This window comes from Helianthus annuus, chromosome 5 (genome assembly GCF_002127325.2).
Source record: "Helianthus annuus cultivar XRQ/B chromosome 5, HanXRQr2.0-SUNRISE, whole genome shotgun sequence".
Classification (NCBI taxonomy): Eukaryota; Viridiplantae; Streptophyta; class Magnoliopsida; order Asterales; family Asteraceae; genus Helianthus; species Helianthus annuus.
Genome location: NC_035437.2, coordinates 4,340,023 through 4,365,447, shown reverse-complemented (window position 1 = coordinate 4,365,447; position 25,425 = coordinate 4,340,023). Strand labels below are relative to the sequence as shown.

General features: G+C 40.0%; 2 protein-coding genes across 3 annotated transcripts; both read left to right on the top strand.

The window, feature by feature from the left end:
* The first annotated feature begins 1,886 nt into the window (after positions 1–1,886).
* Positions 1,887–5,648, top strand: LOC110942514 (G-type lectin S-receptor-like serine/threonine-protein kinase At1g61550). Its single transcript, XM_022184290.2, has 7 exons — positions 1,887–3,169; positions 3,261–3,371; positions 3,822–4,012; positions 4,113–4,329; positions 4,479–4,716; positions 5,003–5,150; positions 5,254–5,648. The coding sequence occupies exons 1-7, from the start codon at positions 1,900–1,902 to the stop codon at positions 5,545–5,547; spliced, it is 2,469 nt and encodes an 822-aa protein (XP_022039982.2). The 5' UTR covers positions 1,887–1,899; the 3' UTR covers positions 5,548–5,648.
* Positions 5,649–11,307: 5,659 nt separating this feature from the next.
* Positions 11,308–15,289, top strand: LOC110939743 (G-type lectin S-receptor-like serine/threonine-protein kinase At1g61550). 2 transcript variants are annotated; one of them, XM_035990611.1, is made up of 7 exons: positions 11,308–12,626; positions 12,700–12,828; positions 13,456–13,613; positions 13,703–13,913; positions 14,028–14,265; positions 14,357–14,504; positions 14,888–15,289. In XM_035990611.1, the coding sequence occupies exons 1-7, from the start codon at positions 11,318–11,320 to the stop codon at positions 15,188–15,190; spliced, it is 2,496 nt and encodes an 831-aa protein (XP_035846504.1). In that variant the 5' UTR covers positions 11,308–11,317; the 3' UTR covers positions 15,191–15,289. The 2 variants fall into 2 exon arrangements, with proteins under 2 accessions (XP_035846504.1, XP_022037006.1); XM_022181314.2 differs by having other exon boundaries at positions 13,423–13,613.
* Positions 15,290–25,425: the final 10,136 nt, after the last annotated feature.

The following is a 25,425-nucleotide window of genomic DNA, read 5'->3' as shown; positions in this document are numbered from 1 at the left end:
CGAGGGCCTAGAACGCCAAGCTAGATGAAATCCTCAAGAAGTTAAAGTTTTCTCGTTGCTTACATGATCAAGCAATTTACATTAAGACGACATCAAAATCTGTTCTTATCATCGGTGTTTATGTCGATGATTTAATTATAACTGGAGATTCATTACAAGAAATTGTTGGTTTCAAGAAACAGATGGCAACCACGTTCGAGATGAGCGACTTGGGAAAATTGTCGTATTACTTGGGATTAGAAGTTTTCCAAGGTGTAGACGGGATCTCAATCAAGCAGGAAGCGTATGCAACAGGGATTTTAAAGGAGGCAGGCATGTTAACTTGTAATCCAGCTCATTGCCCAACGGAACCGGGTGTAAAGCTCTCAAAGGATGAAAAAGGCAAAGATGTGGATGCTACGAGTTTTAGGCGTTATGTAGGACGTCTAAGGTATTTATTACATACACGGCCCAACCTAGCTTATTCGGTTGGAGTTGTTAGTCGCTACATGCAGGAACCAAAGGAGTCTCATATGGTGGCCATGAAACACATTCTAAGATATTTAAAAGGAACGATAAACTACGGGATCAAATATGGACGAGGTGGATCCAAAAGTTTAATCAAGTTTAGTGATAGTAGTCACAACGTGGATCAAGACGACGGAAGGAGCACAACGGGTCATGTATTCTATTACGGAAACCATCCGGTAACGTGGTGTTCTCAAAAGCAAACAACAGTTGCTCTTTCGTCATGTGAAGCGGAGTTCATGGCTGCTACCGCAGCTGCGTGTCAAGCACTATGGCTACAGGAATTATTGAGTGAGATTACAGGAAAGACGACACAGAAGGTGGTATTGAAAGTGGATAACACATCGGCTATCGCTCTCATGAAAAATCCAGTCTTTCACGGCCGTAGTAAGCATATTAATACCCGATATCATTTTATTAGAGAATGTGTGGAAAGAGAACAAGTGATGGTTCAACATGTTAGCGGAAACGAACAAAGAGCAGACATCTTAACGAAAGGCCTCGCGAGAATCAAGTTCAAAGAAATGCGGGAACTATTCGGTTTGGAAGGCCTCCCTAATACGCTTCAGAAATTAGGGGGGTGATTGTTGGCGCCTTAATTCCTTCCTGGAAGCATAAGTCGGCAACTTCCAAGGAATTCCAGCTGGATTAAAACAAGTTGCTGTTTATCTGGCTGATTTATAGGAATTAAACAAATGGATAATTATTAAAAAAAGGATCTTTGATAATTATAAGTGTTTGACTTCTAATAGGAATAGGTTAGAGATAATTAGCCTATATAAACCGGGTTGTGGTTTATAATTTCCAATGACTAAGGTTTGAGTTATTTTCTTAGTAAAATTGATTGGGAGCATATCCATTCAAAACCTGTGTTTTTATTTTCCTAGTTTTTCTTTCTTTATATACGATTTAAGCGTGCCTGAGTTAGGATTGATTTCTTTTACACAAATAAATATAAGGGTCGTGTTCGGGTTTCTCAATTTAACCTCCTAACCCGACACGATTACCTTCATGTCCACCGCCACCAAACTAGAGTTGTGGTCAAACTTAATTTCCATAATATATTGACTCACAATACTTGACTTTGATTATGATTATTTTATGTGGTTTTGACTGGATCTAGAACTAACTGTACTACTAAGTCTTTGCACAACCAATACCCCTTTTTATATTGTGGTTGACATTAAAGAAGAGAAACTATAGCTATCAGGTAGGTTTTTTTAAACCAAGAGATGATATCATTACTCTTGTAAGTACTAAGTAGGCAGGCTTTAACCAGAAAAGTCAAGTGCATATCACAATATCCTAACTTGATCAATTCACTGTCATTCCACATTCTAAAGATTGGTAATAATGGCTATTGGGAGAGCTAATGCAGCATACCACCTTTGCATGGCATGCTTGTATGTCTTGATTATCTCATCACGACACTGCACATCAACTGATACGTTGAGTAAAGACAGTCCCATCTCCGTAACACAAACGCTTGTCTCTTCCAATCAAGTGTATGAGCTAGGCTTCTTTATTCTAGGTAATTCCACTAACCGATATCTTGGGATATGGTTCAAAAACAATGATGCAATGAAAATTATGTGGGTCGCAAACAGAGAAAACCCACTCTCGGTTTCTGACAACAGGTCTAGCCTAACTATTGGCAACGATGGGAACTTGAGAATCCTAGATGGTGCTCAAAATACTGTCTGGTCAACAAACGTACGGGGCCCGTTCAATGAAACAGTTGCACAGCTTACAGATATGGGGGATTTTTGTATTAATGATACCGCCTCAGGATCGATTTTGTGGGAGAGTTTTGATTATCCTGGTAACAGTCTATTACCAGGCATGAAGCTGGGAACAAAGGGGAATACCCAAGGTAAACATTTACTGTCATCATGGAAAAGTGAAGATGATCCAACACCTGGAGATTTTGTAGTTGGACTTTCGGCAGAGCAGCCGCCACAAGTTTTCGTATGGCGTAATTCTAAGCCAACCTGGAGAGGTGGGCCCTGGGATGGAGGGAAGTTCATCGGTATACCGGAGCAGGGTGTCGGGTACTCAGAATTAGTAAGTCTCATGCCAGGGAACTCACAAGAAGGAGCATATCTCATTGTTAACCTTAGAAACTTATCGATTGTCCCAATGCTATATTTACAACCTGATGGCGTGTTCATGACGAAATACTGGGCTTATGATAGTAACATGTGGGATTCGGATTGGGAGGTACCAGCTAATCCATGTGATGTTTATGGAGTATGTGGTGCTTTTGCAATTTGTACAAACACTAAGAATCCTATTTGTGATTGTTTGAGAGGGTTTGTACCGCAGTCGAATGACCAATGGAGCAAAGGTAATTGGACAAGTGGTTGCGTGAGGAGAAGCGAGCTTTTGTGTGAGAAGAATGAAACTAGTTTAGCTTCTGGTAAGGCCAAACCCGATAAGTTTTGGGTGCTAAGAGGGATCAAGCTCCCAGATCATTATCAGTATTTTCCATACATGGATACTGATGAATGCCGGAAACGGTGCTTGGATAACTGCGCTTGTAAGGCATATGCGAATGTGCAAGGAATAAACTGTTTGGTTTGGACAGAAGAGCTCATGGATATTGAACAGTTCTCATACGGTGGGGAGAATCTTTTCTTGCGCCTTTCTTACGCGGATTCAGGTAAATGCAAATTCCTTTTAAGTGCTAACTTCTAGTTCTTCATGCTCTGCAAGGTTTTATTTGGCTGTGAGATCCTAACACTATTTTATAGGCCACGGAACACATGAAGACGCGGTACTCATCAGTCTCACAACCATAGGTGGTGTACTCCTTTTATGTGGCTTCGTGTTTTGCTTATACATGTGGACAACATATAAGAAAGGTAAGAACATATATCTTTCAATCATTTCCATAAACTTATTTAATGCGAGGAACGAAAAAAAGATTGCTTACGTGGTTGATGCCCTTAGTCTACAATGAGGTAATAACCTATCTTTATATAAAATGGATGTAAAAGAAAATGAAAGTACGTTAGCCGTAAACATTTTAACTAAATCCAGATATGTATCAAAACAGTGGCGGAACCGAAACGATCTAGTTAGGGGGGTCATCATAAGCTTATATTATATAATGGTTCAAATTAGGGGGTCCATCTCTAAGTTTGTTCTTCAAAAACTCAAATTTGTAAATAAAAATTAACAAAGTTCCGGTGACCGGAGGGTCAACGGACCCTCCTGACCCCCCGCTGATTCCGTCCCTGTATCAAAACATATCTTATTCTAACATTCTTTCCTATTTAATGACCTGTATGTGTCTAAATTTCTCTCTCTAGGAAGGAAAACCAAGATAGATAACTTCAATTCAGAGGAAGAACTTGTTTCGAGGGACACGCTACAAGAAGATGTTCTTAGACACGAGTCTTGTGAACTGCCTATATTTGAGTTCAAACAAATAATAGGTGCCACCGACCACTTCAGCCACAGAAACAAACTTGGTGAAGGAGGATTCGGGGAAGTTTATAAGGTACTTAAGCACTTGTATTCACAAACTTAACTATGTAATATATTCCAATCAGTCAATGCAAGGAGGCCAACACTAACTACTTAACAAATTAATAACATAGGGCATGCTAGACGATGGGCAACAAATAGCAGTGAAGAGGCTGCGGCTGTCAGGTAACTCTGGGCAAGGAATTGAAGAGTTTAAAAACGAAATCATGTTGATTTCCAAGCTCCAACACAGGAATCTTGTCAAACTTTTAGGTTGCTGCATTGAAGGGGAAGAGAGATTATTGATTTACGAGTACATGACAAACAAAAGCTTGGATACGTTTCTCTTTGGTCAGTATGACTTGACTTCTTTGTCGTGTCCGTTGTCAAATATCATAAATCTATTTGTATTTGATCCTTACACAATATATATATAGGTGTGTGTGTACACACACATTACAGTTTCTAGGCTATTGATAACTTAGTTTCTTGATGCCTAGATCCAAAGAAACGGCAACAACTTGATTGGGCAACACGTTTCAACATAATTCAGGGAATTGGCCGAGGACTTGTTTATCTCCATCGTGATTCTTGTTTAAGGATCATACATAGAGATTTGAAGTGTAGCAATATTCTTCTCGATGAGAAAATGAATCCCAAAATATCAGACTTTGGATTGGCACGATGTTTTCAAATCACACAAGAACAGGCGAATACTTGCCGAATTATTGGAACATAGTGAGAATTTATTATTTACATTCATGAATAATGAATATGACGGACACTACAAAAAAGGGCACCTTTAGCGGCTAATGCCCTTTAAATCCCCAACCGTTAGATCAGGATAAGGATCAACTGCTGGGATTTGGTTTCAGACTCCGGGACACGGATCGACCAATAGCGGCGACATTTCGCCGGTCGCCGCTAATGGTGTCGCCGCTAAAAGTGGTAGTTTCTTGTAGTGGGAAAACTATTATTATTCTTGGGCATTAGCTAACAATAACATTTTTATGATGTAATGAAGTGGATATATGTCTCCTGAATACGCCATGCATGGAGTAATGTCAGAGAAATCAGATGTATTTAGTTATGGAGTAATGTTGTTAGAGATTATGAGTGGCAAGAGGAATACAGTAGTTATACATGATGAACAAATCTTTCCTCTTGCGCACGTAAGGATACCACTCTACTCAAATAAACCATGCCACATAACTTCATCCCACTTAATTGTAGGTTTTTAATGAATTCCTTTGCATTAAAATTTATATATTTCAGGCATGGAAGTCATGGAAAGAAGGGAGAGGAATAGAGGTGATGGATCAAGAATTGGGAAGGTCATCTTGTGTATCAAAGGGTTTAAGATGTATACATGTCGCGCTTCTTTGTGTCCAGGACCTGCCTACAGATAGGCCAACAATGACAGAAGCAGTTTCTATGCTATGCAGTGAAAATGAACTCCCCGAGCCAAAAGAGCCATTATTTACTTTGCAAAGGCTGTCTAGTGGACATGAATTTATAAACATGTGTTCTATAAATGGAGTCACTACATCTATGACTGAAGGGCGATAGTGAGTAGAAAAGGGTAATTTGGAACTGTATTAAAATACTCTTTATTTGATCATTTGAGCTATGGACATATGATACATGTACAAAAATTATTAAATACAAATATGTGAGGGTGTTAGTTTAGTAATATATTTATTTTAAAAACCCTATTAAATTAATATTAAATAAATACAACAAAAAAAAAAAAATACATTACATCACAAAAAAATCAATCGTCTTCGTCTTCGTCTTCAATGTTGTCATAGCGAATCATAACTATCTGACGAATCGCTTGAACTTAAAGAATTCATTGTATATATTTTCTTGGGTGATGGGAGGTGGTTTTTGAATATTTGGATAGTAAAATTTAGTAAGAATAGGTTGATTTATATAGAATAAAAGTTAAAGAATTTTTTTTTTTATAAAATAGCCGTTGGCCAACGGCTAGCCCAACGGTCACATGAACCCAGCCAATCCCAGCCATCCACATCATCTCCCCAACCCGCCCCACGCCAGACTTCATAGCCATGCCAGCGGGGCAACGCCGCTACCCACGCTGGCCCGGTGTGGCTAAAGCGGCGTACATGGCTACCCACGCTCCCAACCCAAGCCCACACCCCGCGGTCTAAGATATAACTATTAGTGAATAACAGTCTTCCTCAATGGGCCACTTGTTAGGAAATCAAAGTTTTGTGGCCTGCTCAATCAGCATGGCATATAATTTTTACCATATGTCAAATATAAGCTTCCTGTCCATGCCCAGTGGTAGACATTAGAAAATGAGCAACCTGCTTACATAAGTAAAAAACCTGCATTAATGCTAGATTTAGTGTTTTTTTGCACCATACAGTATCTTAAAATATAACTCAGATTCGTACCTAAAATTAAAGATTAGTAAAGAAATATTTGACTAGTAAAGACAAAACTTGTAAGTTTAACATGAAGTACAAGCCGCCTGATTGTATTTGTTTAAGTCATGTAAGAAATAATCATTTAGCCAAACCCTTGATTTACTGGTTCCTATTTAGAACTTCAAGGAAGTCGTGCCCTTTTTGGGTCAATGAAAATCTTTTGTGAAACCTAAAGTTGTGTTCAGTCATTGGTTTTCTATTAGGATTGACTGAACCATGGTTGTAAAACAAGGTCTCCAAGGCCGAGTACTCTCCGAGTAGTCGCTACAAGGTAGGCTGCCGAGCCGACTTTCTTCAACTCCGACTAATTACTCGGAATCATCGATCAAATGCGGTCAGCATTGGCCAAAATCGGATCTAGTAGGTCAACTCGAGACGAGTTTGACTTAAAATAAAGTAAAACATAATTTCTATGCATATCATATTAAAGAAATGAATATCAATTTCACGTATTTTGTTATAAATATTAGTAAATTTATGTTATTTGACATATATTTAATTTCCGAAAACTAATTTCTTTATAATTTGGCATCTCCGAGTACTCCCCTTGTACCCTCCGCCTAGGCCGAGTACTCTCAACTCCCCGATAGACTAGGGAGCGCCTAGCGACTTTTACAACCATGGACTGAACTCTGAAGTGTTGACCATTAAACACAATATTCAGAAGTTCAAACATAAACTACAAGCCACCTGATGCTATTTGTTCAAGTCCTGTAAGAAACTGATTACTGGTTCTCTATTGGAATTTTCCAGGAAGTTGTGCCATTTTGGTCAACTTCAACTCTTGGATAAAGACTCGCATATTTTTATTTTTATCTGAAGAACGATGTATTAACCAAGTTCATCCGAGTACAAGAAAACGGGCCTCTCGGGCCGGTGATGTTTATATTTACTAGTTTAGTTATTATGGATCAAACTTTATTATGTTTATGTTTTTCTGTTTTGGGCCGTAGGCCATGTATTTGGGTCGAACGAAACCTTAGTCCAGTATGTTATGCATCGGTTAGAACAAGTGGGTTTGGGCCAAGCTTAATGAACCGGTATGTCCATTAGCAAAATAACCGCATGAGCGGTTATCTCTGGAACGTCATATCCCTTAGTTTTGAAACGACGTGACTGTTGGAACATACCCGTTCATCGCTATAAAGCCGCTGCACATACCCTTGTTCTCCGGTCGGTTATCGTGTTCAAGTTTGTGAAGAATCAAGTTATTATTATTCAAGTTCTAATTCATTCAAGTTGTATTCGGTTAGTTATCATTCACAAGTTTTGTTTTCGTTCGATTCATTATGAAGTACTGTGATTGTTGTTGGTTGTTTGAAAACGATTGTGTGTGTGGTCACAACACCATCCGTTCCGAATGGTCCTGGGTTTCCGATGACGATGATACCAACATTGGTATCAGAGCCAAAGGTTTAACAGGAAGCGGAAGGGGTTGTGATCAAGAAGGAAACCGGGTTCATGGAAACAAAGGGAAATCGGTGGAAACCGATTATGGTGAGGAGGATTGTGTTCGTAGTGGAGAGTGCGGCCGGGCGGCGGAAGTGGATGAGTACGCGCAGGGGAAGCCAACCATGCGAACCGGGAAATCACCAACGAAAAAGTTTCCAAAGAAAGTGTTTCAAAAGGGTTTCGTGAAGAAGTCCGGGAAGAAATCTAATGCACCAGTGGGTAGGCCGAGAAAACCGGGGGTTCGGTGTTTCAAGTGCAAGGAATTCAGCCACATCGCATCGATTTGCCCAAGTAAGTACATCAAGTTATCACCGTTACCGATTGAAAGTAATTATATTGTGAAAGATACTTGCGGGGGTAAATGGGATTCAATCTGGGTTGTTGATCCCACGTTCAAAACGCATATGACGGGAAACCGGAATATGTTTAAGTGTTTTAAGAGACACTTCGGGGTTGTGATGAACGAAAGTAGGAAGGACTTTTCGTTTGTACATGGAATAGGAGAAGTGAGAGTGCCGGTGGACGGCAAAGATAAGACGATCCCGTGCGTAAGTTATGCACCAAGTCTAGACAAGAATGTTCTAAGTTTAGAGCAACTCTTGTTTCAAGGGATTGAGACGGTCACCATGGGTGAAATGTGTGTGTTAAAGAAAATGTTTGGTTGTCGGTCGAAAGGGTTCGACATATACGAAGACAAGTCGGAAGTCGATTTGGAACAAGATTATCTTAATGCATTCTACGATAATCTTGGGGTTGATAATGGCTACAAGAAGGAGAAAAAGGAATTCCAAGAGTGTCTGGGGGATTATTATGAACGGGAATTCGAGAAGTCGAAAAACAAAAAGAAAGTGTACGGTGAACATTCAAACGCTAGGAAGAAAGAATTTGTGTACTCCAAGAAAGCGAAAAAGGCACTATTGATCTACATTGAAGGCGAGAAAGATAACCCGCGTCAATCAAGAGAAACGCTTCGGGAACGGGCATTAATTCTCTCTCAACTCGAGGAGGACGTCGTTGAAAGAGGTTTGATTATGGAAAGTTGTGTGGAACCGGGGGATCTTATCACATTGCACGAGGAAATCAAGAAACACCCAAGGTTCTTCGATGCACCGTTCGAGGAAGTTTTGGTTTGGTTCATCACGGATTTTCTAGGGATTGTATGTGAGAAAGCAATGCCGCCAGAGTTAATTGATGGACGTGATCTTAGTCTCATTCTACTACACCGTATCGTGAAGCATAACGGTGGGTTCAAAGAGATAATGGAGAAAGACATGTGGGACGTTATTTCGGTTAAGTATGGTTACGAACCGGATGACGCTTACGAGATAAAGGTCGCCTACATCTATTATTTGGAGTTGGTTGAATGGTATTTCGACTATATCAAGAAGGAGCGTGCAAGGAAGAAAGATGACATGGCTGGAAGCTCAAGTAACAATTGCGGTTGGCTCGATGATTCAAGCGACGACGACGTGGTGGTCAAGATCGAGGTCACCAACAATCGCAAGGAATGATCGTGATCGAAAGACTCAGATGTTCTTGCTTAAGGGGGAGAATGAAGAACGATGTATTAACCAAGTTCATCCGAGTACAAGAAAACGGGCCTCTCGGGCCGGTGATGTTTATATTTACTAGTTTAGTTATTATGGGTCAAACTTTATTATGTTATTGTTTTTCTGTTTTGGGCCGTAGGCCATGTATTTGGGTTGAACGAAACCTTAGTCCAGTATGTTATGCATCGGTTAGAACAAGTGGGTTTGGGCCAAGCTTAATGAACCGGTATGTCCATTAGCAAAATAACCGCATGAGCGGTTATCTCTGGAACGTCATATCCCTTAGTTTTGAAACGACGTGACTGTTGGAACATACCTGTTCATCGCTATAAAGCCGCTGCACATACCCTTGTTCTCCGGTCGGTTATCGTGTTCAAGTTTGTGAAGAATCAAGTTATTATTATTCAAGTTCTAATTCATTCAAGTTGTATTCGGTTAGTTATCATTCACAAGTTTTGTTTTCGTTCGATTCATTATGAAGTACTGTGATTGTTGTGGGTTGTTTGAAAAAGATTGTGTGTGTGGTCACAACACCATCCGTTCCGAATGGTCCTGGGTTTCCGATGACGATGATACCAACATTATCATGTTGACTTTATGTGGTTTTGACTGGATCAATGATTATTTTACTACTATACCACAGCATGGGCAAAATCGGTATCCTTATTTTGTGGTTGACATTATGGTAGAGAAACTATAGCTATCACAATGTTAGTGTTGGATTCTTTACACAAGAAATGACATCACTACTTGCAAGTTCTTGGATATTTGATCAGAAAAGTCAACTCTAATAGTCTTGTTGTAACTCTCAGGTTCTTGGGGAATATAAGCTTCCTGTCAAGAGGGCCATCGGGGTATGCACATATAATGTATATATGTGTGGGCCATCGGGGGCAAAAGTGAAAGTGCACTAATTTTAACGTTATTTTACTAATTCCGTGAAAATAACGTTAAAACGGTTAATCATGCATCATGTGGTGACGTTGATAGCTGAAAAACAAAAGGGAACATTCACTAATCGTTCTTTGTCCCGAGTGCTGAGTGTTATGTGCCTTATGTTCAAAGCTTGATGCAAACTACTGTCGAGCCGGGGGTCTAACTGGAAGCAGCCTCTCTATTCCTACAGGGTAGAGGTAAGGCTGTCTACATCTTACCCTCCTCAGACCCTACCTTTGCTTTGCTATTGGTGGGATTTACTGAGTATGATGATGATGATGATGTCAAGAGTACCCAAAAGATGTCCAATTTACATCGAGATAGTTGGTAAACGGGCTACAAGCTGCGCCACTACCCCTTTTTGAATAGCAAAACTAAGCCTTTTAAAAACTCCATAGATCACGGGGTCATAACATTACTACGTCCAATCTGATTAAAGAAACACAATCATACTATATTCATTGTCAACCACCATGTAATCTTACAGTCTGATTTATGATTTTGATCAAAAATTTAAAAATCAGTATCAGGATGAAGTGCAGCCAAATCATTATTGAACACAAGTACAGAAGGTTAGACATAAAGTAAAAGGCATATTAAATTTTTTTGTTCCTGTAAGAAGAGAGTACTTGTCAAACCATTGACCAACTGGTTCCAAGTTAGAACTTCATGGAAGTTGCACCCCATTTTAGTCTTTATTGTGGTTGACATTAAAGAAGAGAAACTAGAACTATCAGGTGTTGGTGAGGTTTTTTTTTTTTTATTTTTTTTTTATTTTTTTTAACAAGATGATATCACCATTGTTGTCATAGAGAAAAGTCAATTGTATCTCACAATATGAACAGACTTTATTATCCAAATTATTTTAACTTGATCCATTCATTGTGACCCCAAGTTTTACAGATTATTAGTTTACAAATTATCTCTAGAGAAAAAAAGATTGGTATGGGTATTGGAAGATCCATTGAAGAAAACCACATTTGCATGACATTCTTGTATGTCTTGATCATTTCCTTACGATACTGCACGGCAGCCGACACATTACTTAACGATAGTCCCATCTCCTTGACACAAACTCTTGTCTCTTCCAATCAAGTTTATGAGCTAGGCTTCTTCAATCCAGGTAATTCCACAAACCGATATCTTGGTATATGGTTCAAAAACATTACGGCAAAGAAAATTATATGGGTCGCAAACAGAGAAAATCCACTCTCAGTTTCCGACAACAGGTCTAGCCTAACCATTGCCAATGATGGGAATCTGAGAATCCTAGATGGTGATCAAAAAACTCTCTGGTCAACAAACGTACGAGGCCAGTTCAATGAAACAATTGCACAGCTTACAGATATGGGAAATTTTTGTATTAATGATACCGCTTCCGGATCGATTTTGTGGGAGAGTTTTGATTATCCTGGTAACAGTCTATTACCAGGCATGAAGCTGGGAACAAAAGGGAATACACAAGGTAAACATTTACTGTCGTCATGGAAAAGCGAAGATGATCCAACGCCTGGAGATTTTGTAGCTGGACTTTCGGCAGAGCAGCCGCCACAAATTTTCGTATGGCGTAATTCTAAGCCAACCTGGAGAGGTGGGCACTGGGATGGAGGGAAGTTCATAGGTATACCGGAGCAGGATGCTGGGTACTCGGAATTAGTAACTCTCATACCAGGGAACTCACGAGAGGGAGCGTATCTCGTTGTTAACCTTTTAAACTCGTTTGATATCAATTGGTTGTATTTACAACCTGATGGTGTGTTTCAGATGAAATCCCGGTATCGTGTTAATGACACATGGGGTACTAGTTGGGAAGTACCACTTAATCCATGTGATGTTTATGGAGCTTGTGGTGCTTTTGCAATTTGTACATACACAACGTCTCCTATTTGTGCCTGTTTGAGAGGGTTTGTACCACAGATGAAAGACGAATGGGCGAAAGGTAATTGGACCAGGGGTTGTGTAAGGAGAAGTGAACTTTTTTGTGAGAAGAATGAAACTAGTTTAGCTTCTAGTAACACTAAACCCGATCAGTTTCACGTGCTAAGAGGGATCAAGCTGCCAGATCATCATCAATATTTTCCGTACATGGATACTGATGAATGCCAGCAATGGTGTATGGGTAACTGTTCTTGTAAGGCGTATGCGTACGTGCAAGGGATTTACTGTATGGTTTGGACAGAAGAGCTCGTGGATATTGAACAGTTCTCATATGGAGGGCAGAATCTGTCCTTGCGCCTTTCTTATGTGGATTCAGGTAAATGCAAACTCCCGTAAGTTCAAATTTTTCTAGTTCTCATATTCCTGACATCTTTTTATTTGGGTGTAAGATCCTAACACAAATTTAGGCGAAAAACCAAATGGACCAGCATTACGCATCAGTCTCATAACCATAGGGGTTGTGCTCCTTTTGGGCGCCTTTGTGTTTTGCTTATACAGGTGGACATCAAATAAGAAAGGTAAGAACATATACCTTATAATCATTTACATACACTTATTAACGCAAGGAACAAAAGAAGATCGCTCAACACTTAATGGTTCAGACTGTTTAATTTGTTTCCCGAGCAAATGTCTGAATGGCAGACATTCACCTCTGAATGGTTAAGCATTGTATTGAGTCTGGATCAATAAGACCTCTAATCTGAATTGGTCAGACATTTGCCTCTGAACGGTTAACCATTACACTGGCTTTTAATGGTTCAGACCTCTTACTGGTTCAGCAGTTAATGGTTCGGACCTCTTACTGGTTCAGCACTTAACCATTCAGAAGTTGCCTAACAGCCCCTTAGTCTATGAAGAGGTAGTGACCTATATTTATACAAAAGAAAAGGAAAGGAGGTTAATACTAAACATTTTAAGTAAATCCAGATACATATCAAAACATAGTCTAAATTTAACATTATTTCCTATTTTATGAATCTACACTATCCTAACCGTCTATAACAGGGCATGAAATATTCTATGCCAACAAAATTATATTTTGTGATGAGCTAACTTTAAATCTCAACTGCTTTTACATGCCAAGATCCATATGTCTAAATTTCTCTCTCTAGGAAGGGAAACAAACTTATATCACTTGAATTCAGAGGATGGACTTGTTTTGAGGGACACCCTACAAGAAGATGTGCTTAGGCAGGACTCTTCTGAATTACCTATATTCGAGTTTAAACAAATAATAGCTGTCACTGACCACTTCAGCTACAAAAACAAACTTGGTGAGGGAGGATTCGGGGCGGTATATAAGGTACTTAAGAACTCACGTTCACAGCTTAACTATGTTATATAATTTTTCAATTTGTCACACTAAAAACTAAACACAATACATTAATATAGGGAATGCTAGATGATGGACAACAAGTAGCAGTGAAGAGGTTGTCAGGTAACTCTGGGCAAGGAATTGAAGAGTTTAAGAATGAAATCATGTTGATCTCCAAGCTCCAACACAGGAATCTTGTTAAACTATTGGGTTGTTGCGTTGAAGGAAAAGAGAGATTATTGATTTACGAGTACATGCCGAACAAAAGCTTAGACACTTTTCTCTTTGGTCAGTCTGACTTGATTTCTTTGTCTTATCTTTTGTCATATATCACATTATATATGTGTGTGTGTGTGTGTGTGTGTTTCAAAGCTACTGATAACTTAGTTTCTTGATGCCTAGATCCAAAGAAACGCCGCCAACTTGATTGGGCAACACGCTTCAACATTATTCAAGGGATTGGTCGAGGACTTGTTTATCTCCATCGAGATTCTTGTTTAAGGATCATACACAGAGATTTAAAGTGCAGCAATATTCTTCTGGATGAGAAAATGAATCCCAAAATATCAGACTTTGGATTGGCTCGAAGTTTTCAAATCACACAAGAGTTGGCGAATACTCGCCGAATTGTTGGAACATAGTGAGAATTTATTATACATTTTCCTGAATATGATGGCACATTGTTTTGCTTGTGCATTCGCTAACTATAAACCTTTTATGATGAAATGAAGTGGATATATGTCTCCTGAATACGCCATGGGAGGAGTAATTTCAGAGAAATCAGATGTATTTAGTTATGGGGTAATGCTGTTAGAGATTATGAGTGGCAAAAGGAATACAGAATTTATACATCAGGAACAAATCTATCCTCTCGCGCACGTAAGTATACCACTCTACTCAGAAAACCTTGCCACATAAATTCATCTAACTTAGATCATCATCATCATCATAATCAGTAAATCCCTCCAATAGCAAAGCTAAGGTAGGGTCTAAGGACGGGCTCAATAGTAGTTTTGCATTAAGCTTTAGACCTAAGGTGCATGTACTCCCGTGTCTTTCGGCTATTAACGTCACCAAATGATGCATAATTAATCGTCCGCCGCTTTTAACGTTATTTTCACGAAATTAGTAAAATAACGTTAAAATTAGTGCAATTTCACTTTTGGTCCCCAAGTGCCAACACATATATACATTATATGGATTCATCTCACTTAGATGCAGGTTTTTAATGGATGCCTTTGATTTAAAAATATGTATTCCAGGCATGGAAATCATGGAAAGAAGGGAGAGGAATAGAGTTGATGGATCAAGAACTGGGAGGGTCAACTTGTGTATCAGAGGGTTTGAGATGCATACATGTGGCACTTCTTTGTGCCCAGGACCTGCCTAAAGATAGGCCAACAATGACAGAAGTAGTTTCTATGCTATGCAGTGAAACTCAACTCCCAGAGCCAAAGGAGCCCTTATTTACTTTGCAAAGGCTGTCTGGTAACAGCACTAGACAGGAATATATAAACTTGTGTTCTATAAATGCAGTCACTATATCCATGATTGAAGGGCGCTAATGAGTAGAGGGTAATTATAATTTTATAAAAAATATCCTTCAATTTGTTCTTTGTATTTATAGATGTAAGATACGCGTACAATAATTATTAACTTTAACATGTCCTAGTCCCATGCGACTACGGGAGGGTGTGTCTTTGGTAAAATGGCTTTACAAAGCAACTATGGCTTTACATCTGTTGGTGCACTTGTGTCTGTACTTTTTCTGTATTCGGTCAGATGTAAAATGATGTCTTTGTTAGTCATGTAAGTTTGACCAAGTCAACCATCCTCCTGGTTTGACTTGGCCAAACAGTTATAATATGGTTGTAAATTGTCTGTGTCGAAGGTTGGGTCATCGAAGGATTGTTTCTATCCTTCGATGAGCTCGATAGATATCCCACGAAGGATACTGATGGACCTCGAAGGATATACCATCCTTCGAGGTATATGTGAATCCTTCGATGGCAGTATGATCGATAGATGATGTTTCGATCAGTAATCCTGATCCTTCGACCAGATCATCTGTTATGGGTATAAATACCCATGTAGTGTGTTCACTTCATAAGTTAGACACAAGAGAGACAGAAACTTGGAGAGACACTTCTGTGAACACACACACACTTAGAGAGTTTGCAAAACAGATTTGTAAACATTGAGCTTGTAACCGAACCTTTCATACGTATTAATACAAGTGGTGTTAATCGGTGAATATTGTGTGTCTTGTGTTTGTGCTTGTTTCTTCTCGGTTTGCACTCTAGCTTGGATTCCGCACTTGCTAGTGTGTTTCACATAACAAGGTTAAGGTTTGACCTCATCCTCCGAGGGACCTACAAGTGGTATCAGAGCCAAGGCTCTTTTCCTTGTTAAAACCGAGTTTGTACAAGATCTTGGTGTGTTTGGACACTTGGTTTAGCACCCGTTTTTAGTGTTTTTCTTGGATATATTGACATAAAAACGTGTTCTAAACTAACCGGGTGTGTTCAAGGACGGGTTGGGTAACTTAAAAACTTGTTTTTTAAGAAATTTGGTGATTTCCGGCCAAATTCCGGTCATAATTCCGGTGACCGGTTTCTGGAAAAGGACCTTCCATTTTAAGCATATTTTATTGGTCAAATCGGGTTTGGTACAAAAAGTATGGTCTGACCATACCTTTCTGCCGAAAGATCTCTACCAACCCATCACCTTTTCACCAACCTGTCAACTTTGTGTCAGCTGTGTCAGATCCATTCGAAGGATATCCTTCGAAGTCGAAAGATCATCTTTCGATCAAGGGAGGTTCGACAGATATTGATCCTTCGAACATCCTTCGAAGTCTGTGATTTATCTTTCGAGCCAAGGAATCTTTCCGAAGGATATATTGTTCGAGCTACAGTTATTTTTCGAAAGATAAGGATCCTTCGCGTTGGAGAATCTTTCGAAATCAATTGTTCGAAATTCAACAGTGATCTTTCGAACATTTGTTGGTGCACTTGTGTCTGTACTTTGTCTGTATTCGGTCATGATGTAAAATGATGTCTTTGTTAGTCATGTAAGTTTGACCAAGTCAACCATCCTCCTGGTTTGACTTGGCCAAACAGTTATAATATGGTTGTAAATTGTCTGTGTCGAAGGTTGGGTCATCGAAGGATTGTTTCTATCCTTCGATGAGCTCGATAGATATCCCACGAAGGATACTGATGGACCTCGAAGGATATACCATCCTTCGAGGTATATGTGAATCCTTCGATGGCAGTATGATCGATAGATGATGTTTCGATCAGTAATCCTGATCCTTCGACCAGATCATCTGTTATGGGTATAAATACCCATGTAGTGTGTTCACTTCATAAGTTAGACACAAGAGAGACAGAAACTTGGAGAGACACTTCTGTGAACACACACACACTTAGAGAGTTTGCAAAACAGATTTGTAAACATTGAGCTTGTAACCGAACCTTTCATACGTATTAATACAAGTGGTGTTAATCGGTGAATATTGTGTGTCTTGTGTTTGTGCTTGTTTCTTCTCGGTTTGCACTCTAGCTTGGATTCCGCACTTGCTAGTGTGTTTCACATAACAAGGTTAAGGTTTGACCTCATCCTCCGAGGGACCTACAAGTGGTATCAGAGCCAAGGCTCTTTTCCTTGTTAAAACCGAGTTTGTACAAGATCTTGGTGTGTTTGGACACTTGGTTTAGCACCCGTTTTTAGTGTTTTTCTTGGATATATTGACATAAAAACGTGTTCTAAACTAACCGGGTGTGTTCAAGGACGGGTTGGGTAACTTAAAAACTTGTTTTTTAAGAAATTTGGTGATTTCCGGCCAAATTCCGGTCATAATTCCGGTGACCGGTTTCTGGAAAAGGACCTTCCATTTTAAGCATATTTTATTGGTCAAATCGGGTTTGGTACAAAAAGTATGGTCTGACCATACCTTTCTGCCGAAAGATCTCTACCAACCCATCACCTTTTCACCAACCTGTCAACTTTGTGTCAGCTGTGTCAGATCCATTCGAAGGATATCCTTCGAAGTCGAAAGATCATCTTTCGATCAAGGGAGGTTCGACAGATATTGATCCTTCGAACATCCTTCGAAGTCTGTGATTTATCTTTCGAGCCAAGGAATCTTTCCGAAGGATATATTGTTCGAGCTACAGTTATTTTTCGAAAGATAAGGATCCTTCGCGTTGGAGAATCTTTCGAAATCAATTGTTCGAAATTCAACAGTGATCTTTCGAACATTTGTTGGTGCACTTGTGTCTGTACTTTGTCTGTATTCGGTCATGATGTAAAATGATGTCTTTGTTAGTCATGTAAGTTTGACCAAGTCAACCATCCTCCTGGTTTGACTTGGCCAAACAGTTATAATATGGTTGTAAATTGTCTGTGTCGAAGGTTGGGTCATCGAAGGATTGTTTCTATCCTTCGATGAGCTCGATAGATATCCCACGAAGGATACTGATGGACCTCGAAGGATATACCATCCTTCGAGGTATATGTGAATCCTTCGATGGCAGTATGATCGATAGATGATGTTTCGATCAGTAATCCTGATCCTTCGACCAGATCATCTGTTATGGGTATAAATACCCATGTAGTGTGTTCACTTCATAAGTTAGACACAAGAGAGACAGAAACTTGGAGAGACACTTCTGTGAACACACACACACTTAGAGAGTTTGCAAAACAGATTTGTAAACATTGAGCTTGTAACCGAACCTTTCATACGTATTAATACAAGTGGTGTTAATCGGTGAATATTGTGTGTCTTGTGTTTGTGCTTGTTTCTTCTCGGTTTGCACTCTAGCTTGGATTCCGCACTTGCTAGTGTGTTTCACATAACAAGGTTAAGGTTTGACCTCATCCTCCGAGGGACCTACAAGTGGTATCAGAGCCAAGGCTCTTTTCCTTGTTAAAACCGAGTTTGTACAAGATCTTGGTGTGTTTGGACACTTGGTTTAGCACCCGTTTTTAGTGTTTTTCTTGGATATATTGACATAAAAACGTGTTCTAAACTAACCGGGTGTGTTCAAGGACGGGTTGGGTAACTTAAAAACTTGTTTTTTAAGAAATTTGGTGATTTCCGGCCAAATTCCGGTCATAATTCCGGTGACCGGTTTCTGGAAAAGGACCTTCCATTTTAAGCATATTTTATTGGTCAAATCGGGTTTGGTACAAAAAGTATGGTCTGACCATACCTTTCTGCCGAAAGATCTCTACCAACCCATCACCTTTTCACCAACCTGTCAACTTTGTGTCAGCTGTGTCAGATCCATTCGAAGGATATCCTTCGAAGTCGAAAGATCATCTTTCGATCAAGGGAGGTTCGACAGATATTGATCCTTCGAACATCCTTCGAAGTCTGTGATTTATCTTTCGAGCCAAGGAATCTTTCCGAAGGATATATTGTTCGAGCTACAGTTATTTTTCGAAAGATAAGGATCCTTCGCGTTGGAGAATCTTTCGAAATCAATTGTTCGAAATTCAACAGTGATCTTTCGAACATTTGTTGGTGCACTTGTGTCTGTACTTTGTCTGTATTCGGTCATGATGTAAAATGATGTCTTTGTTAGTCATGTAAGTTTGACCAAGTCAACCATCCTCCTGGTTTGACTTGGCCAAACAGTTATAATATGGTTGTAAATTGTCTGTGTCGAAGGTTGGGTCATCGAAGGATTGTTTCTATCCTTCGATGAGCTCGATAGATATCCCACGAAGGATACTGATGGACCTCGAAGGATATACCATCCTTCGAGGTATATGTGAATCCTTCGATGGCAGTATGATCGATAGATGATGTTTCGATCAGTAATCCTGATCCTTCGACCAGATCATCTGTTATGGGTATAAATACCCATGTAGTGTGTTCACTTCATAAGTTAGACACAAGAGAGACAGAAACTTGGAGAGACACTTCTGTGAACACACACACACTTAGAGAGTTTGCAAAACAGATTTGTAAACATTGAGCTTGTAACCGAACCTTTCATACGTATTAATACAAGTGGTGTTAATCGGTGAATATTGTGTGTCTTGTGTTTGTGCTTGTTTCTTCTCGGTTTGCACTCTAGCTTGGATTCCGCACTTGCTAGTGTGTTTCACATAACAAGGTTAAGGTTTGACCTCATCCTCCGAGGGACCTACAAGTGGTATCAGAGCCAAGGCTCTTTTCCTTGTTAAAACCGAGTTTGTACAAGATCTTGGTGTGTTTGGACACTTGGTTTAGCACCCGTTTTTAGTGTTTTTCTTGGATATATTGACATAAAAACGTGTTCTAAACTAACCGGGTGTGTTCAAGGACGGGTTGGGTAACTTAAAAACTTGTTTTTTAAGAAATTTGGTGATTTCCGGCCAAATTCCGGTCATAATTCCGGTGACCGGTTTCTGGAAAAGGACCTTCCATTTTAAGCATATTTTATTGGTCAAATCGGGTTTGGTACAAAAAGTATGGTCTGACCATACCTTTCTGCCGAAAGATCTCTACCAACCCATCACCTTTTCACCAACCTGTCAACTTTGTGTCAGCTGTGTCAGATCCATTCGAAGGATATCCTTCGAAGTCGAAAGATCATCTTTCGATCAAGGGAGGTTCGACAGATATTGATCCTTCGAACATCCTTCGAAGTCTGTGATTTATCTTTCGAGCCAAGGAATCTTTCCGAAGGATATATTGTTCGAGCTACAGTTATTTTTCGAAAGATAAGGATCCTTCGCGTTGGAGAATCTTTCGAAATCAATTGTTCGAAATTCAACAGTGATCTTTCGAACACTGTTGATCCTTCGAACAAGTGTTGATCCTTCGAACAAGTGTTGATCCTTCGATCGTGGTCTGTTTAGATTTAACAGTTTGTGTTTGTCTTTGTCTTGTCTTTCGAGCAGGATTGGATCCTTCGGCTGGCTGTTATCATTCGAGATATTCATATAGAATTTATTTTTCTTATCAAACATGAATCCGAGTTGGTGGGGAACTCCGGCTCCAGATAGTGGAAAATACACAAGTACAGGTTCCACTCCCTCATGGTGGGGTACACCGGCTCCAGATAGTGGAAAGTACACAAATACAAGTCTATCTCCTTCATGGGCCGAGTCTCCAGTGTCGACATCTTCGCAAGCCAATGCCATATCGTCAAGTCAATGGGCATTAGTATCAAATCAAACTCCTAGCATTCAAAGTATCTTATTGAGCGAAAGCGAAACCGGAAGTTTGAATCGACCTCCAAAGTTGATGCACTTAAACGAATATCCGGGCTGGGTTGATAGATTTCGTACATACGTTCTTGGTCAAAATACCGAACTGTGGATACGTTTCACTACAGATTTCGATCAAGCTATAGAGGTTGCTGCTTCAGATACTGCTACGTTTGCCGATCTTCCTGAAGATCAAAAGAAAACGTATGATCTGGAAAAGAAAGCATACGCCATTCTCACTCAGGCGTTAAGCAAAGATATCTACCACCAGTTTGTCAGTTTCAAGACAACTAAGAAGCTGTGGGACGGGTTGAAAACCAGAGGAGTAGGGAATGAAGCAACTCGTCAATTGCGTCATGATCTTCTCAAGAAAGAATTTGACTGTTTCACGTGCATGGATAAGGAGTCTTTGGGAGACATGACAAGCCGGTTTTATCACTTGCTTACAGAGTTGAACAATTTTGGAGTAGCAACAACTACAGCAGAAGTGGTGAAGAAGTTTGCTGATGCTTTGCCTCCCCAATGGAGTAGTTTCTTGGAAATCCTGAAGTATAACGGAGTGTTGAGAACTACAAATATCAACGACTTCGTGCAGCTTTTGGAAAACAGGGATCAGGAGGAAACATTAAAGGCAAAAAGAGTTCCATTGCCACAAAATCCAGAAATGTATTATGGAACTTCCAGTTCTTCGTCTGCAAGAACCGGTCCACATGCTCCACTACAAACGGCGTTTGTCACAAGCACGGATATGTATGGCAATCCAGTGCAAGTTCCTGTTAAGCCAGCTCCCACCACAGACATGTATGGAAATCCAATACAACCACCTCCTCCTCCTCCTGCTCAACAACAACATGCGTGTTATGGAGGAACATCATCTGCTGGTCAGTAATCAAAGCCAAATACAGTACAGCTCGACACTTCAAGCCTCTCTAAGGTCAGTGTGGAAGTAGCAAGGGAACACATGGAGCTGCTTAACACTGTAGTGAGCGCGTACTGTGGGTTAGTGGAAGGTCAGATTGGCAACATTAATCTGACACAAGAAGACTATCGGCAGATTGATAAGGAAGAGATGGACTTGATGGATATCAAGTGGGCCTTTGCTAGTGCTGTAAGAAGGGCAAAGGATTTCATGGAAAGTACTGGCAGAACCAGCTTGGAAAGCAAGAAAGACACCAAGTATGGGTTCGATAAACAGGCAGTAAAGTGCTTCAATTGTGGTGAACGGGGTCATTTTAAAAGGGAATGTACAAAGCCAGCACAGCACGGGAACCAGAACCCCTTCAGAAACCAAGGCAACCAGCAGAACCAGAACAGAAACAATGAGCGTACATTGATACCTGTCAACAACCAGAGCCAAGCTGGAACATCAAATGCCAACCGGGCACTTGTGGTTCAAGTGGATGAAGGTTGTGACTGGTCAATCTAGTTGAGTGGTGATGCTCAGGATGGTACAGCTTGTTTTGCTAGAATTGTGGAGGAGGCAGTTCACACCAGTGGTGGAGAATCTTCCGCCAGTAGTGGTGAATCTTCTGAAGATGAAGACTCTTCTGGGTACAGCAGGAGTGTTGATGAAGAATCATCCAGTTCAGGTGATGATCATGTGGGTGAGACAACAAATGTTTCGGTTGATGCTGACATTGATGAGCTCTTGGAGGAAGCTGCAGCACTGAGTGATAGAAGATCTATTCTGGTGGATCAAGCTGCTTATTCTTCGTCTTCTCTCCATTCAGCCTTTATGGCTAATGTCGACGGTTCGTCAAGTCAGGTATGTGTCGATGAACCCACTGCTGTAAATTGTGATGAATGTGATAGGTTGCGTGCTAGATGTGCTGATGTAGAGAAAAGTATGTCTGAGTTGCAAGGCAAACATGATGCTTTACAAGCTAGTTTGTTTGACTTGCAAGACAAACATACTACAGTGAATGAGAATTTGTGTGACTTGCAAAGTAAGCATGAAGCTTTGCAAGAAAAGTATGATGTGACTTTTATTCACAATTAGAAATTGACTGTGGACCTTTCCGAATGTACAGAAGCCAATATGTTTTATGAAAATCATGAAAAGGAGTTTAAATCGGTAATCGAAAAGTTAAAGAAAGATAAAACCGAGTTAACTAAAATGGTTTCCAGAAAACAAACTGACATTAATTTGTATATATCTCGCCTTGAGACAATGCAAAAAGAGATGGCTTGTGTAAAAACGGAAAGTGAGGCAATCCAACTCAAGTTAGATAGTTATTTGAGTTCAAGCTATGTGTTGGATCACATCATTGATGTCCAAAAGGAGAAAAGGGACGTCACGTGCATAGGCTATAAGAATTGTCCACCACCAGTGAGACATAATTATGATGCCATGCCGGATGAGGAGGACAGAGTGTTCTTTGAACCATCTGTGCCTCTAGATGTGAAAGAATTTGCAGCAGGGCTCGGATATACAAAGGAAGTATCATCAGGTTCGGATGTATCAGCAGATACATGTGTGTCTTCTGCTGAACTGAATCAGGATCCTCCAGTCATTACTGAGGATGCTGATTCTTCTGATGATGAATCTGATGATGCTGTCCCAGCAAAGTCTGATGCGGTAGTCAAAATGAGGACATACCTCTCGAGAATCACATTCTATGTGATCCTCCTGCAAAACCCGCTAAGACTGTTGCAATTGAGTCCTCGTCTGCAAAAGAGTCGGAGAGTGTGAACTTGCTGTACACTCTTATTGGTGATGATAAAATCTATTCAGACAAAGACTTTCCCATTAAGAATGTGAATCAATCCTTAATCAGCAAAGTTTTTGAAAACTCGACAAGTAAGTTTTTGGGAAAGACAGGACCACGTGTTACAGTTACACAGTGTCCTCCTATTCCAAAGGCCGAAATTCGAAAACAATTTGGCAACAAGAAATTACCAACAGTGCAGAAACAGCAAAATCACACCAAGCCAAAAGCAAAATCACCGGCTCAAACTCAAAAGAAGCCGAATCGGAAGAAAAACAAGAATGTAAACTTTGTGAAATCGACGGGAACGGACAAATTGAAACGTTTGAAAATAAATCTAACTTAGATTTTGTCAAGAAAGCTACTGTTCTGAAAAGAAATGAACAAACCAGTTCAAAGCCTAATACCTCGGGTTCACAAAGCTCAACATCATCGGCTAAGCGATCACATGATACTTCGGGGTTTGTTGAACGAAGATCATGTTTTGAGTGTGGAACAATTGGACATATAATTCGAAATTGTCCATATCTTCATAAACAAAAAGGAAAAGTTGATGTTCCCCGTGACGAAACTGACCGTAAGCGATCTGTTTCTATAAAACAAGATCCCCGCCTTATAAAAGAAAGGGAAAAGAAACAAAAACGCCAATAGGTCAAGAAAATTGAAAAGGCGATTAAAACCGATGTGGTTAATAAACCATCTGTTTCTGTAAAACCAGACAATTCAAAAACTTCAGACAACCATGAAGTTAAAATTTTAAAGAATGACACTGGTAAAACAAAACAGACCTGGAAACCAAAAACGGTTAATGAATCAGGGGGACCATCACAATTTACCAATCATCAAAGATAAGAAGTTATTGTTATTGATGAAAGTGGAAGACCCAAGACCACAATGGCTTGGGTCCCCATCTCCAACTAATCGATTAAGTTCATGTGCAGGGTGTTCCAGGAGGAACTATCAGTAGTCATTGGATTGTTGATAGTGGGGCATCCAGGCACATGACAGGCGACATGAAGCTTCTCTACGACGTCAAATCTATTAGAGGAGGTTATGTTGCTTTTGCTGGAGATAAGGGAGGTTATATTACGGGTGAAGGAATGATATCCAACGGGATTGTCAGCTTTGACAAGATCAACTTTGTGCAACAACTTGATCACAATCTTCTTAGTGTTTCTCAAATTTGTGACAAGCAATTCTCAGTACACTATGATGCTAATGGATGTTATGTGCTGAAACCCGGGTTCAAAATTCCAAAAGAATGGATTCTCTTGTCAGCTCCAAGGATAAATTATTTGTACGTCCTTGATATGAGCCAAGCTATTACTACGTCTGCACAAGCAACTTGTTTCGTTTCCAAAGCCACAGAAAAAGACTCTATCTCTTGGCACAGACGAATGGGTCACATTCACTTACGCAAAATGAATCATTTGGTTTCAAATGAATTGGTGAATGGTGTTCCTCTTAAAAACTTCCATCTTCAAGACGTCTGTGTTTCGTGCCAGAAAGGAAAGCAAACAAAGAAGAAGCACCCTACTAAGAAGATCAACACGGTGGCAGTTCCTCTTGAACGTTTGCACATGGATTTGTTCGGTCCTGTCAAGCACAAGAGTATTCGAAATGATCAATACTGTCTCGTGGTTACTGATGATTATTCAAGATTTTCTTGGGTGGCGTTCATGGCACACAAGAGTGAAACCTTTGGTATTATCAAAAACTTGATCATTCAGATTGAGAATTTGTATAAGTTAAAGGTTAGGCGGATACGTAGCGACAATGGTACTGAATTTAAAAATCATGCCATGGCGGAGTTTTGCACTTCAAAGGGTATTCTTCATGAGTTTAGTGCAGCCTATACTCCTCAACAGAATGGCGTCGCT